This window comes from Triplophysa rosa, linkage group LG25, assembly GCF_024868665.1.
Source record: "Triplophysa rosa linkage group LG25, Trosa_1v2, whole genome shotgun sequence".
NCBI classification, from domain to species: domain Eukaryota; kingdom Metazoa; phylum Chordata; class Actinopteri; order Cypriniformes; family Nemacheilidae; genus Triplophysa; species Triplophysa rosa.
In genome coordinates, this window is record NC_079914.1 from 14,259,948 (window position 1) to 14,276,909 (window position 16,962).

Sequence of the window (16,962 nt, forward strand, 5' to 3'; positions counted from 1 at the left end):
TCCGTACCACTTGATTTATTCAAACAATTTCCAAAACCAGTCTCACAGAGACTACTTTGAATTACAACATTAGACAATAAATAGACCAAACAATGATTTTTAAAGACAACAAATTGATACAAAAACAATAACTTCAACACTTTAATAGTGCAATATAAACACGATTTAAGAAAGTATTTTTGCATTGCGGTTATTAGACAGTTTTGAAGGGACCGAATGCTGCAATGCCCCACTCATAAAATGCACTGCTTCAACAATAATTGTGCAAATCAATCCATAACTGCGCACTCCTGAGAATTATACAATCCGAATTCCAATAAGATTTGACATGCATTTGCGACATTCTCTGGAAATCAGATGAAATGCATTAACAAACACTTGTTTGAATTCTTGTGGAGTTCATGCGTACGAAATGCGTATCGAGTGCCTGAATGATTTGCGGACCACAAAAACCGGCAGATCGTGCTGCTAACACAACGAAATCGACACGCATCGTTCCCACAATGCATTGCGAGTGGACTCCCGGAGGTTGTTCTAGCCCTGAGCGAGAGCGTCTTAGCACATCTAATACCCTAGAATGAACATACTTAAACAGACCGCATTTTCCCAACTTCGCACAACAGCGCCCCCTGTCTTCACACTTTAAAGTGCACTATTACTCAAACATCTACACTCTCTCACTTTACAAACAATCCCCTTAACATATTGCAACATATTTATAAGAACACACATACGCGCGAAATCATGCATATTTTGGGCCGTGTCGTTTTCGTTAAACGCCAAACATCTCAAGTATTGCGATGCCGAATGGAAATGCTCATTTTGTTTGGCGCACACATGCAAGCACGCAATGCAAGCTGTAAATCTGACAACGCCCTGTGCCACATCTGTTTTACGATACAATTTTTTTGTTTTTTTTGTTTAACAGTTTGGATAAGTAAGAGCATGTTCGTCCATGCACTCCCGACTCTTCCCAAGTATAAAACACAAAGGAAAACTAACAAATAAACAAAAAAAGCTACAAATGTTTTCGATAAATACCTGATCTGAGCATTTTTTGTGCATAGACTATACATACAGTAATACTATGGGTTGAACAGCTAGCTTAGCCTAACTGACTAGCTAGCTTGCCTTTTTTTCAAATCGATAAACCAAGACCAGGTTTAAAAGTCACAACCCTTATATATAATGAGCAGAGTAAAAAATAAGAAAGGAGGACATTTGTCTGAAAGACGTAGCCACGACAGAACAAGATGCAAAGAGCAAGCCAACAAAATATGAACATTTGGAAAAATTGTAAGTAAAGTCATTGGTAACACTGCGATGACATCGTCAAAACTAAACCTTCCATTCCAGATGAAATTCAGAAAGGCAAAACAACAATGCCTCACGACAAATGAAATGCTTTCCCACTGTAAAACCCGTTTCTTTATGCCATTCAGAGACAAACCGGTTGTCTTTGGTTGTTTAGGTCGGACTGCTGCAGCGCAGATGGAATCCGAAAGTCTTCATGCAACCGCAAGTAAAGACACGCATGTCCTTTCATAAAACCGTCACCTTCCCGTGAATGAACATGCCCTCCGGTTGTTTTATTGGAACAAAGACTATAAAGATTTGGTGTTGGATGGTTGTGGCATGTGCATATAAAAATTTCTTCAGGCAAATAAGGGATCCTCAAGAAAAGTGAGATCCAAAGTGATTTTTGGTGGATCCTTTACAAAAGCCCTCCGGAGATCAGATGGAACGCATCGTCTTACTGATGTCGGGCTATGTTCCTTTGTACCTGTAATGTGAAGAACCAAAACAGATGAGATACATGGGTTTTACAAAGAGAAAATATAGTGCCTTATTCACTGTGTGGCAGTAACTGCATTTACCCGCTCTGTAAGGTAAATTCGGGCAGGGCACCAAGAGAACTCAGTTGCTCCTCTAAGGCCACGATACGCAAGCCGATATATCCAGAAGACAGGAGGAGTAGAAAAACCCTGCGCAAAAAAAGAAGAACAATTGCTTAAAACACAATAAAACAAACTGATCAGACCCTGAACAAGTTTATTTTGAAATGTTAGTAATGTCCAATATGGCCACCGGTGGTTGATCATACAAAACACTTACAGAATCAGGTAGATGAGGAGAAGAGTGTTGAGGTTGCTGACTTCTCTTTGGATGAGGAGCGATCGAGCTCTGCCCGTCACGTTCCAAACCCACGAACCTCCTGCGGAGGGGAAAGAGAATCTCTGTTAGCCAATCAGACAGCAGCCAACGCACGTTTCAACTCAGAAGTTAAATTTAACATCATATTGCTCAAGGTCATTCACAAATGCCCGATGGAGGTCGCCAAACCGTTGCTTTGTAAACATACGAAATTGTGAAAGCTATGGCAGTGTGCTAAGTCTTTTCAACATCCTTTCGTTTCTGAAATCCCACCCACGCCCTTCGGTTTGACATACTTGTAAACTCCTCACAGGAGCTGTCGTCCGTCTCTTGCTCGCTGCTTTTTGTAGCCGAAGGATTTCCAACAAATGCATTTTCTGAAAGAGAAACGTACATTATTCTAATACCTGAAACTTTTCATCCTTTGCAAAAAAAGCTTTTTTAATACAAACCTCTGGTGAGTCTAGACACAGGAATCTCCAGTCCAGGAGAAACGCGACTTCCGTCCACCTCGTACGAGTCGTCTAAACTGGACTGACTCGAGTTCTGCTGAATAGAAAAGATAAACATTTTCACATTAGCGTGTGCTCTGCCGTGTGAAAGATGATTAACAATCAGAAAGAATGTGAAACATGTATGTTGGTTACAGTGTTGGGTAAGTTACTCTGGAAAAGTAATTAATTACTAGTTACTAATTACATATTCAATAGTGTAATTAGATTACTGTACAAATTACTCTCTCTAAAAAGTATTTAGTTACTTATTACTAATTACTTTCTATATCCTACATCAACCTTGATAAGTTAAGTGATTCAAGGATAGGCATGGAAGGACTCTTTTAATTCATTCAAATAAATAATATTAAACTACATAAAGTACGCTTATTAACTGACCAAAGCATTACAAATGTGAGAATTATACATTAAAGCACAGATTTTAAAGTTAGACTTTGAATTTTGATGTCAATTCCACTATTGCACACATATATTACACAAAGTATTTAGTTTAATTACATCAGAAGTAACTAATTAAATTACAGAAAAAATAAGAGTAAACCCTTACTTCACTTTTTCAAGGGAAAAGTAATTAAATTACAGTAACTAATTACTTAGTAACTAGTTACACCCAACACTGGTTGGTTATATAATCTACAGGTTTTAAATATATTTTAATATAGTAAAGGTGGTTTTATGACTGTAGCAATGCGTTTCGTACAACGCATTATTTTTGCATGTTATTGCATTTTTGTTCATTGTGCAGCCCTAGTGTTTTTTTATTAATTGCAATTTAAAGCAGTTTTTCGTTCTATATAACACTTAAAAACAGTAATATAAAAAACGGATAATGTTAAATAATTAACCGAATTTTGCAACTTACCACCAGTTTGCTCTGATCGAAGCTGTTCTCAGCCGAGGAGAAGAGAGGGCTGCTGTTGGCACTTCCTTCCTGTAATTGTCATCACATCAGATGTCAACCTATGCCAATATCATCAATAAAGATCAATAAAATCGCACCGGCGTCAAATATTTACCTCTAGCTGAGGGCAGACGGATCGTAGCAGCTTGTAGCATCCTTCTCTATTCCTTAAGGACACAAATAAATACTGCAACACACAGAAAGACAAATTAACAATACATTCAACGTGACACCTGAACAATATAAAAATAACGCAACATCGTGTTTTGATTATTTTACTGAATTTTAGCCATAAACTATTTTGAAAAGTAAGCATTTTCTATATTTTGGAGATAAGAGGCGCAAATATAATTCGCTCACCTTCTCGCCCTCCGTGGTTCGGACAGAAATGGCGTTTGGCACGAGCAGCGCTGTGTTCTGCTTCTTCAGAACTTTTACATGTGAAACCGGGATGATCACCTGTAACACAAACCCCCCACAATTCATTAGTTTCTTCAAACATCCAGTTTTACGGTTACGTGAAACGTACGTCTGCGATCTGAAGGTCGAGTTTTATCACCTTGGTGTCCTTGAGCAGCACAGAGGAAAAGAAGCACACGTTGGTGTCGGTGATATACAGCCGGCCGTGATAAGGCACCTCCTTCTGCAGGGCGCAGATGTAGGCTACAAGAGAAAAAGCGACAGCGTGAAAACGCAACATCACGTGGAGCGTGTATTGAGTGCATCAACTGAAGTGTTTTCCGTCGAAGCCACACCTGCTTTTGTTTAACACCCAACAATAGACGCACAACAGAACGACAAAGATTGATAGTATTATAAATGGTTTTTGTGTCGTTTTATTGTACTGCGTGAATGTTTACTTAGCTTTCACTCACCATGTAGTAAATCTTCATTTTCTGGGATTTCCGGGAAGAGTTTGTGGAATGTTTTGTTGTGCTTTATAAAACTCTGAGAAGAGAAATGAAGTGAATTAGAAACGTAAAAAAACCCGACCTGGTGTAAAATTGAAAAAGGCTTATAATCAACTTACACTTCTAGAGTTGAGGCTCTCGCTTCTTTCTGAAGGCCGTTCCACATCAAGAGTGCGAGACCTGCCGAAATGAACATTTTTGTTTTAGATATCTTTGTGAAAACTCATGATTAACGATGAATATTAATCGTTAAAACGATTAATCAGTTAACAATATTGGCCAATATTTGATCCGAATTTCTAATATGAGGAAAAAAACAACGTTGGTTAACCATTAAAACAAAATGACGTAAAAGAATCCCAGGAACTACAGAATGCATTTTTTCTCTTAACAAAACACACCGTCAGGATTATAGTTTAAGCCCTCAGGACTTCCTGTGGTTGAACGGAAGATGGTGAGCGTACATAATAAAAGCAAGTGGTTTTACCTGAGCTGGACCGGCCGGCTCAGACTCTTGGTCTGCTGTTGAATCTCAAGCTGGTTTTCCTCTAAACTAAAAGCTTTCCGGCTTCCCAGCTTGCTTTTCGTCCTCCCCTTCTTCACCTTTCCTGAAAGCGTTCCGGCCTCCACCGCATAGCTGTGAAGATACGGCAAAGACACAACTTACAAAAACTGACATTGGTATTCCTGTATCACGTCTCGCTCACACTTTCTCAGGTCTCAGAAGTTTCTACAGCTGATGCTTTTGGACGCTTGAAGGAACTTGACGGTCGAGTTACACATCAACGGGCTATTACAGTTATTTAAGATTGATGATTTCATCACATCACGCCTCGTGTACATCACTAGCCACTGACAACCCGGTTTACAGGTTCTTTTGGTGATATTAACAGAACGATGATTCAAAGACTGAGATCAACACAATATACAGTCTTGTTTGACCATACTTGTTGACCTTTTATGATGGTATTATAACAATAAAACACATCATTCTTAAACCAGTACAAAAACCCACTCCCTTTAAAAAAAAACATCTATTCTTCCTAAACCACAACTTTACCTGTACAGATGAATGCCATGTCTTCGCGATAAACGTAAACTCAAAGACCTATTCATAATCGAAACAATCCCTCGAATCCTCCAAAAGGACCCTGACACCAGTCTCAAGCCATAACTCCAGTTTGCCAGAACTAACAGGAAAAAAGCAACGTGACTGTACAGAAGCTCTGTAAATACAAAAACAAGTTCCTCCTCTCAGCGCTTCGGTTACGTTCCAATGGGAGCGCCCTCTGTCCTCCGAATGCAAATCACAGGGGGCGGAGCCACTGACCTCAGATGGTGTGACACTCGGCATGTGATGTAATGGAACACCTCCCGCATGCATGCGACGCAAACGCAGGTAATGGCATGCTCACAGGAGAGAGAAATTCAGGTTCCGCCCCAGCAGAATAAAAGACAGATTTCTGTGGATTTCTGAGCAGGAAGTAAAAACTAAACACAAGCCTCTGGGTGGAGTGACATTAAAGCCGAGACTCGCATGGCTTTGAGGTCAAGAGAGTCTGATACGAGTCTACGTTTCACATTCTGGTGCCTTGTATAACAACCAAATAGAGACTGCATTCAACCGTTTTTAATGCATTTAAAGGGATAGTTCACCCCCAAATGTTTTTTTTATATATTTACTCACTTTCATGTCATTTTAAACCTATACGACTGACTTTCTTAATCAGAACACAAAAGGAGATATTTTGAAGAACATTGGCAACACTGACCCACATTGACTTCCACTAGATGGACACAGAGACATTTCTCAAAATATCTTCTTTTGTGTTCCACTGAAGAAATAATTATACAGGGTTTGAATGACATTATGGTTTAATAAATTTTTTTTTTGGTGGGTCACCTGTCACTAAGGTTTCCTCGAGCATCAGATAAATGATAAAAAAACCACGCTACTATACGCCTCAAGGCCAAACACATATAGGTTAAAAGAAGTCATGTGACCAGATAGTATAGTTATAAATACATTGGTAATACACGACCATGCATAACTTCCCCCAGTTTTTAATTGGCTGTGGCAACAACAGTGGGCGTGTCTTCTGCAAATGATTTGCAAACGCCACGCAAACATTCCTAAAGTCGTAAGTATGGGCAAGCGCTGTGTGATAAAACTAAGGAAAGTGTCTTTTTAGAGTAGAGGTTGCATGAAAAACCAACAACAGTAAACAGACATAAAAATGAGATTATTGGCCAAAATGAAGTGAACCGTACACCTGTATGTCAGCCATCGAAGATTTGTTCACTGTTATAAAATGTTTGTTTAACTTAAAACGTCAAAAGGCCACAGGAGAGAAACAACCACACGAAGCAAATTTAGGCATGCGGTACACAAATGCAGTCAGAGCAGACCATGCACCTGCCGGACAGTCAAATCTGACGGGATGAATTAGCTAATGCGGTAAAACGCAAAGTAACCAGAGAATATCTGATAGATGACTAGCGAATGCCTTTTAAAGGAGTGGTACATGTCGAGTTACAAAAATATCAATGATCACAACTGCGGCATTACAAGAGAAAGGTAGAGACAGTATACGTTACGAAATCGTATAACGACAAGAACTTTGCATTAAAGAATAGATTAATCAACAATTAAAACTGAAATGTCTTTGTGGTTTTGTGTTCATACGATGGAAGTCAATGGGGGTCAATGTTGTTTGGTTACCAACACTTCTCAAAATATCTTCTTTTGTGTTCTGCAGAAGAAAGAAAGTCAAGTTTGGAATGACATGAGGGTGAGTAAATAAAGTATTTTTATCTTTGGGTGAACTTTCCCTTTAAAACACGCTGAATCGCATTCTGACTGACATCTGTGTAGACCTTTACCAGGTAAAACCATTTAGCGGTTAAACATTCATTCCACAAGTTGCGCTTCCTGTTAAGTGAGAGTTCAGCTGTCAACGGACTAGGTCAGGTGGGGTTGTGGTGTATACTATTTAAGGAAAATACTGCCCCGTTGTGGGCGTTTATATGAAACGCAAGTAACCAAGAAATTCAGTTTCATGCTTGTTAATGAACACTTTCATTTTAGAAGGTTCGGCCAATTGCTCTCATTACATAATGATAATGTAAACATTTCACAAAATAAGCTATTTTTCTTCCATTCCAACTATCACTCACGTTTGTGCCAAAAGAAAAAATTGATAGAGGATCTAAAGATCCTATTTACACAGCAGATGTTTTTATTTGCACATTCACATGTTGTAATATCGTGTTAGCGCTGCTTTATCCAGTATACAATGAGTGATATACATGTCCTCCCTGACTTCTATTCAACCAAAAGACTCAAGATTAATTCTGATAGCAAATATAAAATGCGAGTCTCACGCAAATTGTGCTTTTCCACAGACAGTGATGGTTATCTAATCAGATTTCCATTTCACGTAAACACAAACGCCGAGTTGTGTTAAATAGTTATCAGTGGCAAAAGGTTTTCAACTTTAGCATACTTCAGTGCCGAAAAAGCATGAGAAGTGTCTCTTTGAACTTTAAAAGTGGATTAGTTGCTTAATTTGTTACCATTTGTTTACAAGAAATAAAAATGGTAAAGAACGTAAAAAATGGTTGATTCGGGTAACTGCGCAAGAGGTTTTTTCTATCACAGTAAAAATGCTATAAATAATCTACCACACGACGCAAGCCTTTTTTTACAACAAAACAGTTTACGAATTTTTATGTACTGAGGTTTCTTGTTTCTTTCTTTTTTTGCTTTGAAACAACATGAATATAAAGTGCTATAAATAAACAGGAACTGACCAACAAGTTTGCTTGCATAAACTATCCACTCAAACCCCCAACGTGACGTCTCTCCACAGCTGTTCAACAACGCAACGGCAGCTGTCCTAACACAAATTATAACCCGACATACACACGTCTCAAACCTCTCTTACCTTTCCATGTCCTCATGCACTGCCGTTTCAAGTCCCGTTTCCTTCACGCTATCCATAATACGTTCTTTCGCCAAAGATGCTTTTCTCTGGACTCATCGACAGTCTTTCCGGCAGTCGAATAACATGCCAGTCGTGGGGTCTAAAGGTTTACTTTACAGCTGCTGAGTTACACAAGCTCGATGGAACAAATGAGATCATGAGTGAAGAGAAGCCAAGAGGTAATCGACGATCCTCGGCCGGCCCACTCCGCTCACCTCCAACCCCGGCAGCTGGTGTTTCCTTGGAAACGACCGGAGTGCGCTGGGATTGGTGGGCAACGGAGGATCAACACAATGGCCCATTTAAATGCTATTGAGGGAATGCAGAGGAATGCAAAGTACGGCAGGCAAGACGGAAGAATACAAAAGGCGGGAGACAAAGGCCTCGCTAGTGGTCCGTCTATTCACTTTGTGAAGGACAGTGTTACAAACCCATGGGGGTCAAAAGGGACACAAGGGCTTAGAAAAGGTATCGGAATGCACAATATATCTGTATAGGCCCATTCTTGGTGTCATTGGCATAGTTCACCCCAAAATTAAACATCTTTAAAGCATTCATGTGTCATTTCAAACCTGTCTGAGTTTCTTGCTTCTGCAGAACACAAAAGAAGGTCTTATGAGGAATGTTGGTAACCAAATAACACTGTGCCCCATTAACTTCCATTCTATGAACACAAAACCACAGAGATATATCTCAAAATAACTTCTTTTGTGTTCCAGAAAATACGGGTTTTGATTGACATGAAGGTGAATAAACGATGACCATTTTTATTTTGGGGGACTATCCCTTTAAATTTGGCACATTTACTTGCCATTGGGCAAACTTAAAAAAACCCCCACAAATAATCTATGTCTTTCAAGTAGGGGTGTGCCGATAAACGATATCATATCGAATCGCGATAGAATGTATTTCAAAAACGATGATAAGCTATTGGCATTTTGACTCGATATGGATTAATCTTACAGTCTAACAGACAGCAGAAATAAACGCAACAACAGTCAGTCAGCGTGCAGCTTTTATCATGCGCGTCAAAGTACAAAGTCCATTTCATACTGCACTTGCCAAAGAAAACTCGACATGAGGAGGAAAACATGACTGGAAGCGGAAACAAATGTGAAACTAACCTCAAGTTGTCATCACGCGGTTTATCAAGTGTCTTATTTTTTTCGCAATCGCCGGTTAAACAAAACAAACTTGAGGCGCAATTGCAAGCGAGTTACTTTCGAAACTCAAGCACAAACGTTTTTATATCCATCGTTAACATATCTGCTAACATGAGCTGGTGCTTATGAAACAAACCAGCACTGCCATGTACAGATTAGAGATGTAATGAAGTGAGTTTGTGTGCACATTAAAATATTGAACCTTGTATGTAAGATGCTTGCATGATTAAAGAAATGTACTACAGTTTATGTGAGATGTCTTTAAGGTTCACTGAATACATTGAATGAATCCCACTACTCGAGCAAGACATTATTGCAGCGTTATGTATGTGCGCACTGTGCAGGTGCTGAGCCAATAGCGTTCGAATGTACCAGTAACGGAGCCCTTTCATTGGTTGAATGTACTGAATGAACACTCCCTTTACTTAACGAGTCAATACGCCCTTTTCACAATGACGTCACTTAACTTCCGCCTTTTTGCAAAGCAGTGCATCATAACATCCATCTTGCAACAAACAAGAAGAAGAAGAACTTCCGTTTTGCCGTCGCGCTGGAATTTAACAACAGTGAGAAAAAAAGCTGACAGAACACGTATTCAAGTACTTATCCTAGCACCTTCGCTAACACAAAAAGAAAACAAAACACTTACCATCATAATCAAACAGGTACTGTTCAACGAAGAATTTGTATCCTTTCTCTAGCTTTGATCTTGTCGTTAGCGAAAATTTGTCGGCAAGACGTTGTACATCATACGTATTTGTGGCAGATGTGCAAGCCACTTGGTAAACTCCATTCTGAGGCGCTAGCGGAAGTAACTTCTTCTTCTTCTTGAGTTTTACTGGCGGTTGGAAAATCAGCTTATAGGTGCATTACCGCCACCTTATGAACTGGAGTGCTAGCGGAAGTAATGATACACTGCTTCGCGGCAGAACGGAAGATGCGTGACGTCATGTGAAAAGGGCGTATTGAGTCAAAATGAGACTGAATGAACTGGTACATGTTGTTTATGGCCTAATATCCTCTGTGTTGCGACAGTGCATTAATTTAATTTAATTTTAACTGGTTAAAGGTTAACTTTTGTTAATAAACTGTATTTAAAATAGATTATTTTAAATACAGTTTTTTAATTAAATATATATCGAAATAAATATCGTTATCGATCAATATAGAAAAAAACTATCGAGTTTACTTTTTTGCCATATCGCCCAGCCCTACTTTCAAGTAAGAACTCTCAATTTGGGTTGTATTATTTATTAAATGCATATTTTTATTTAATATGTTTTTTAATATGCATTAATACATGTATTTAATTACTTTATTTGCGATTACAGATTTAGAAGCATTGGTTACCCAATATCAACGCAAATGACCAAAAATACCGTTTTGGTGCATCCTAAACAAGCTTTGTGTCTCGCAAAATAGATCTTTTAACTGGGTGTTTCAAACATGCCAAAAAGGAATCAAAAGTCATGCCTTTCACGGAATGGTAACCGTTCTGAGAATAACGTCAAATGCAGTTGCGTGACCAGCACGTTCAGGTGAATCACCATTGATCCTGTTCTCCATCTGACCCATGACCTCCTTGTGATACACTAAATCAGGATAAGTCATCCCGGATCTAACATATGTTCACGTCCGCAAGCTTATCAATTGAGATGCATTAGCTTTGTCTACATATGAATCAAGTCCTGAAAACAACCAGGCCTCAAATCAGTTCATTCTGTCCACCGGTTTATAAACAGCACACCATGTTCTAAAGATTAAGTGAATCTGAAAGTCTATACTTTAACATAACATACAGTACAGAAGGACATATGACACTGAGAATATCCAGTTAACTTTCATTACATAACCAAATGTAAGATTTAGAATCTGAGAAGTCAACTGCGAGATAAGAATTTAACATCACTGCCAAGTTGCCAACATGCTGACACACGGAATGGAGAGCAATAGTTTGAATTGTGCCAGGAAATCATCGATCCTTTTCAAGAAATGCCTGTTAGAATTACCCACTGAGCAAGACTTGAGCAAGACGTTTATTTCCCGGCTTACAAAATGAATTGATTTGACTTTAACGGAAACGAGAATAGGGTCAAACTGCACATAGGGGATAGTTCACAGATTAAAAATTTACAACCACATGACAGCTTCAATTAACCTATATACCATTCAGAAGAAAAACCACACGAGTACCACCAAACGTAAAAAAACAAAACAAAGAATTGGATATGTGCATTTATTTTCGCTAAGAATACCATCATGTCTTTCGCCTTTCTGTAATAAAAGGGACTGTACGTACATAGAACTCTTAAAAAAGGCTTAATCATTCAACAATGGCACTAACATCCAGAAATAGATGCGAAGGTGGAGAATTGCGCTTAAACATCCACCCAGCCAAGTGGTCAGCTTGAAGCCAACACCAATCGCAATGGCCAAACAACAGCTTGTGTGGAAAGAGGCCAAGCCTTCAACACAAGAGAACATTTGTGCAAGTCATGTGATACAAATGCATCAGGATCACTTCCTCTGTGTGACTGTTGCGAACAGAGAAGCTCTTTATATCCATGGAAAATTATAGAAAATTATGGGAATTTCAGTCGGGGAATCACATGCAACTGATAATATCTTGTTCTCTGACACGAGCAGCTTAAACGATTGCATTTGGGATATACAGGTGATGTCTTTCCAATAACATTTTGTGTACTAAATACAAAACAAGAAGTAGTGGATCCAAGAGCTAAAAGTCAAGGACGACTTTGGATTGAGTTGATGAGTTCTCCGTCAAATAAACCTTGACCTTTACACACAACATGATAATGAAGGGTCATTAGCGCATTGGTGGGAAAAATGCAACAACAGGAATTCAGAGAAATTTTTATGGGGCCTGAAAATCGACAAGGAGCGGCTCATGGTGTTAACTACGCCTGTGGCAGGGTTATTATTGTAACTGAAACTGAAACATTTCTGTGAACTGAAATCAAAAAAAAAAAAAAGGAAATGTTGCCTTTGCAATAAACCGAATGAGATAAAAACTAAACTAAAAATAAATAAAATGACTTAATAACAAAAATCGCTAAAAAACAAACTGAAATTAACATGAACTATTAACGTTGAACTATTCTGGGAAATTCAAGACTTAATACAATTATGGACAATTTAAACCGAAACAAAGTCACTGTCCTCGCATGTTGGGCCTATGCACCAAAGTCATTTTGTAACACAATAAACACCCTTTACAGTTATCTATAGCTATGATAGGTGGTCAGGTCAACGCAGGCCCTTTGTTTTCTTTACAAGGGCTGGAGAAAGTAACTCAGCGAGAAATAAAATTACCCCAGACAGCTCGCTGGCACCTGGCATGCCCACCTGCAACCGACCCACAAGCCTTTGAGATAAAAATAGTGCAGCACAAGATAAACACAGCTACAATGGAAATCTAATGACATCATTTCTTTATTGGGACAAATGCTTGTCAATCTAAACCAATTAGGAGGTATTGTGATGTAAAAGCCCATTTAGCACTTGTCGTAATTTGATTACGATTCGGGACGGGGTCATTAAAACATGTCAATTTGCATCTAAACTGCCAGAGTGACTAACAAAATGATGTGACCTTGCAAGCAACGCACATTCACACCTAATGATGGTTGGAAATAGGGTATATGCATACGGGACAATGACGTACTTCCGCTAAAATCGCTGCCAGCTAGGTCACTTCCGATTGTGTTTAGTAAACGAAAAACGTTGAAATTTCGATTGGATTAGTTTGTTCACAATCAGAAACGGGACATACCGTTACCCGGACATATTTTCCATTTGATGCCACCTTCTGTCACAATGGTCATGTAAATATGACCTAAAAATACCATCCTGACACGTCGCAGAGTCAAGAATAGCCATTCATAAGAAAAGCTCTTGATTAAAAGTAGCTCAATAATCTCTTTCAAATAACGTGTGATGTTATACAAGTACAATACTGGCATAATATTTCTAATAATAACAATACACCAAGTAAAAGATCAATATTTACGCTGACATTAACTTGATACACCACAGGACCGGTTTAATAACTTTTTATGGTTGACTTGATCTTGTTGACATCTAAATACAAAATTGCAACTTCCACTAACAAACGTACTATACAACAAGTCATGTATTCACGTATTCGTATCGAACCGTCACGGGGAAAATTCCAAATGAATTCCTATGCCCTACTCCCTTCGAAGGGCAGAGCCCTAGGAGTTTAGACTTTGGAGTGAACAGGGCATTTGCTTGGCATTATGTAGACGTTTGGAAGGCACTTGGCAAAGGGAGCAAAAATATCGATACATGTAGTCTCGCGTAGCCAACTTATGGCTGCTTTCTTTGGCCAAGGCCCACCCAAAAGGCCATATAACTGACTGGTAAAGCAAAGAATCACGTTTCGTTTTGTGCCGCATCATGTTTAGAGGCGTGGAAATGTCCCTGCAGTAACAGACCGGTGTACATTCACAAACGTGTCAAAAGTTAACAGCAACAAAATGATTATAAGTTTATGCCGCGAATCTCACATAGATTTAAACGTTTAGTCAATCATGATGAATATAGCAACCGTAAACACGACAGCTTACTTCTTAGATCAGACGGCTTCGTGTTGTTTCCTGACTGTTAAAGAACGCGACATGCACGTCTCCCGGAAATCCTGTGAAAATCAACCAATCAGATGACGACTTCGAACATGCTGAAGTGTTTCCAGAAAAGTGTGCCTTATGCATCAGACGTTTAGCCAACGGTCCGTGGGTCTGAGGCTGAGACTACACAACTATCGCAATATTTTTTTTACCCCTAAATAGTGTATCGATAGTGATACCTCTATCGATAATTTTTTTAAAATCATGTCATACATACGGCCAAAAGTAAGTGGAAGCGAGCATGGTGAAAAATATAAGACCGCTTCGAGCTCTCAGAGCTGATGTGCGGGTGTGCTTTGGTTTTAAAAAGCAATGAGTTACATAAAGTAAAGGCTGTTTGTAAGCTTCGCAAGTCATGACCGACTACTGCAGTGCATTAGACCAGGGGTTTTCAAACTGGGTGACCCCAGGGGGCCTCCAGAAGGTTGCAAGGGGTCCCCCAGAAAAATTCTTTCCATCTTTCTAGTGAGTTTTTCTCACTATAGTTTCGTTTTTGGGACTCAAAGTGAAATTGTTGCCGACTATTTAGGTTTAGAAACAATGTGTTGTCTTTATAATATCCTATTTACCTAACACATTTTAAACGTTTACACAGAAAAAATATAGACGATGATATAAAATATATATAAAAGGGGGTCCCTCACAAAAGGTTAAGCATATTTGGGGGTCCATGGCATCATAAAGTTTGAAAACCCCTGCATTAGACAAAAAGTTTATTAAGAAAAGTAACAAATGACATTTATTGTGCTTTCACGGATGTGACACCAGCACATTTACAGCACGGATGAACCGGAGGTTTTATACTGCCCAAGTTCAGTGTTTTAATTGTAATGCACCACAACAGCCAAGTGACTTGCGTGAGCCACCTTATTCCCCTGTGCTACCCACTTGAGGGGCGCAATCCACAGTTTGAGAACCCAAACCTCTGATCTAAAGGTCCATGCATCGCACATCATGGCCAGTTGCTGCACAACATGTTGTATTTACAGCTCTACTTTTGACATTTTCTATTTAAAGTATTGCAATATATCGTGAATGTGATATAGCACATATCGATATATTGTATCGTGGCCCATCTATCGTGATGTGTATTTCCAATACACAGCCCTAGCAAACACACATGAATATATTGTGATAACCTCCAATATACATATGAATCAGCTGACAGGAAGCAGTAATGCCATCACACACGTATACAGGGTGGATTAACCTATATGCTTATGACATATAACGTTATACCAACAGACCCTATGGATATACAATATCCGCAAAACATACACACTAGTTCTCCACAATATACAATGTGAATACAGGATTGTCATATTTGAATCGGATGCGCGTACATGACAGAACCGGATGTGCACGGTTGATAACAGTTTAGCTTAACGTTACCTCTCCTTCATTAAATGCTTGATTCGGGACACGGCGCTCTCGTCGATCTTTCTCAGGAACGTCTTCAGTCTCTCCCGCTTGTTTTCCAGCATTCTTCCTTCCCTCACACCGACACACACACACACACACCGACAAAGACACGGTTTAACGAAGATGCGACGGTCCAGTTTCTCTCCGGCGTCCCATGAGCGCTGCTTGATTAACAAAATGAGACAAAATCGGACCAAGTGCAGTTGACCAATCGGCGCGCCTCGTGTCAGGCACGCCGGCCAATCACGCCGCGGTGGTGTATCGCCAACTCCGCCCATGCCCTTTTAGGGCACAACGCGTGCATTCATGCAACGTGGTGGAAGGGGGGCCGGGGGAGGAAGTGCTGTGGATTGTTGGGATTTATTGGGCGTCTGTATATTATACAGTGGCCTTGTGTTTTTCATATGATCGTGTTATAGGTTAAGACTTTAGATTAGATTGTGTGTTTGCTGGTCTGTATCGCTGTTTGCGTTTGTTTTACAATCAGGTTTAGCTACTACGCCCATAAACTATATTAGCCTAAATAAATAAAAAATGCATGACATAAAATCGCTATTAAAAAAATAAATAGTACCTACACAGTCATATCATTTTTTTATTTTTTTATTTTAAAACATATTTAAAATGCTAAGCATCTGGATTATGAATGCACACTTCACTTTAGTTTAAATGCGTCATGATAATATGGTTTATTTTTTCTTCACGTCTTAAGTTAATGCCGTTGTTCATACATGCCCACATAAAAAACAGTGTAGTGTACTTTAGTGTTTACTATAGCACACTGTAGTCAAATTCAACCCAAAGTAAATTTCAAAGTACATAACAGTATTTACAGCCAGTTTACTCTATTTAATACGACACAATATTGTCGTATACTTTAAAAAGTATAGGAATGATTATTTAATCAAATGAACGAATACCAAATTTCATGTGGGTGTATAAAGTTTTATTATCAAGACGGATTTTGGTAATGCAATTTTTTCCCATTAGACTTTTTTGATGTAACTGCAATTCCTTTTTATTAATAATAATTTTTATGATAACATATTACACATTTTTTTTGTCTTATTTTTTCCTGTTTCTATATTTTGGCCTTTGTTTACATTAGGTTTGTATTGTATTATATTATATAGGACAGTGTTCATAAGAAATAAGCTTCATTAAATTAATTTAACATGAGTGTCAATCAGGTTTTGCTAGACATAAAACATAATAATAATTCATAATTTAGTAATAAAAC

General features: G+C 38.8%; 2 protein-coding genes across 9 annotated transcripts in view; one reads left to right on the forward strand and one right to left on the reverse strand.

Annotated features, from left to right (window-relative positions):
- Nucleotides 1-16,962, forward strand: part of gipc3 (GIPC PDZ domain containing family, member 3) — a 37,148-nt gene that overhangs the window by 9,331 nt on the left and 10,855 nt on the right. For 2 of the 4 annotated variants that reach the window (XM_057325065.1, XM_057325067.1), the window contains exon 1: nucleotides 7,028-7,273. In XM_057325065.1, coding sequence (XP_057181048.1) covers nucleotides 7,142-7,273 — 132 coding nt within the window. In that variant the 5' untranslated portion in view covers nucleotides 7,028-7,141. Of the gene's footprint in view, nucleotides 1-7,027; nucleotides 7,274-16,962 lie in introns of those variants that run through there. The other 2 variants (XM_057325068.1, XM_057325066.1) reach the window with 2 other exon arrangements.
- Nucleotides 5-16,816, reverse strand: si:zfos-943e10.1 (GRAM domain-containing protein 2B). 5 transcript variants are annotated; one of them, XM_057325061.1, is made up of 13 exons: nucleotides 15,693-16,816; nucleotides 4,969-5,118; nucleotides 4,601-4,661; nucleotides 4,446-4,518; nucleotides 4,130-4,233; nucleotides 3,931-4,029; nucleotides 3,686-3,757; nucleotides 3,532-3,600; nucleotides 2,607-2,700; nucleotides 2,451-2,531; nucleotides 2,116-2,215; nucleotides 1,878-1,985; nucleotides 5-1,783 (listed from the first exon to the last, which is right to left on the reverse strand). In XM_057325061.1, exons 1-13 carry the CDS (start codon nucleotides 15,998-16,000, stop codon nucleotides 1,768-1,770), a joined length of 1,335 nt encoding a protein of 444 aa, XP_057181044.1. In that variant the 5' UTR covers nucleotides 16,001-16,816; the 3' UTR covers nucleotides 5-1,767. The 5 variants fall into 5 exon arrangements, with proteins under 5 accessions (XP_057181044.1, XP_057181042.1, XP_057181046.1 ...); XM_057325059.1 differs by having other exon boundaries at nucleotides 2,607-2,703; nucleotides 15,693-16,814; XM_057325063.1 differs by lacking the exon at nucleotides 15,693-16,816 and adding an exon at nucleotides 8,429-10,815 and having other exon boundaries at nucleotides 2,607-2,703.

Excerpts from the sequence above, each read along its gene's own strand:
- si:zfos-943e10.1 (XM_057325059.1), bottom strand. The coding sequence starts at position 16,000 with ATGGGCGGAGTTGGCGATACACCACCGCGGCGTGATTGGCCGGCGTGC. Across the intron at positions 4,234-4,445 it reads AAATGAAGATTTACTACATG|CCTACATCTGCGCCCTGCAG; the intron begins GTGAGTGAAAGC and ends TTTCTCTTGTAG. Across the intron at positions 2,704-3,531 it reads TCGATCAGAGCAAACTGGTG|CAGAACTCGAGTCAGTCCAG; the intron begins GTAAGTTGCAAA and ends TTTTCTATTCAG.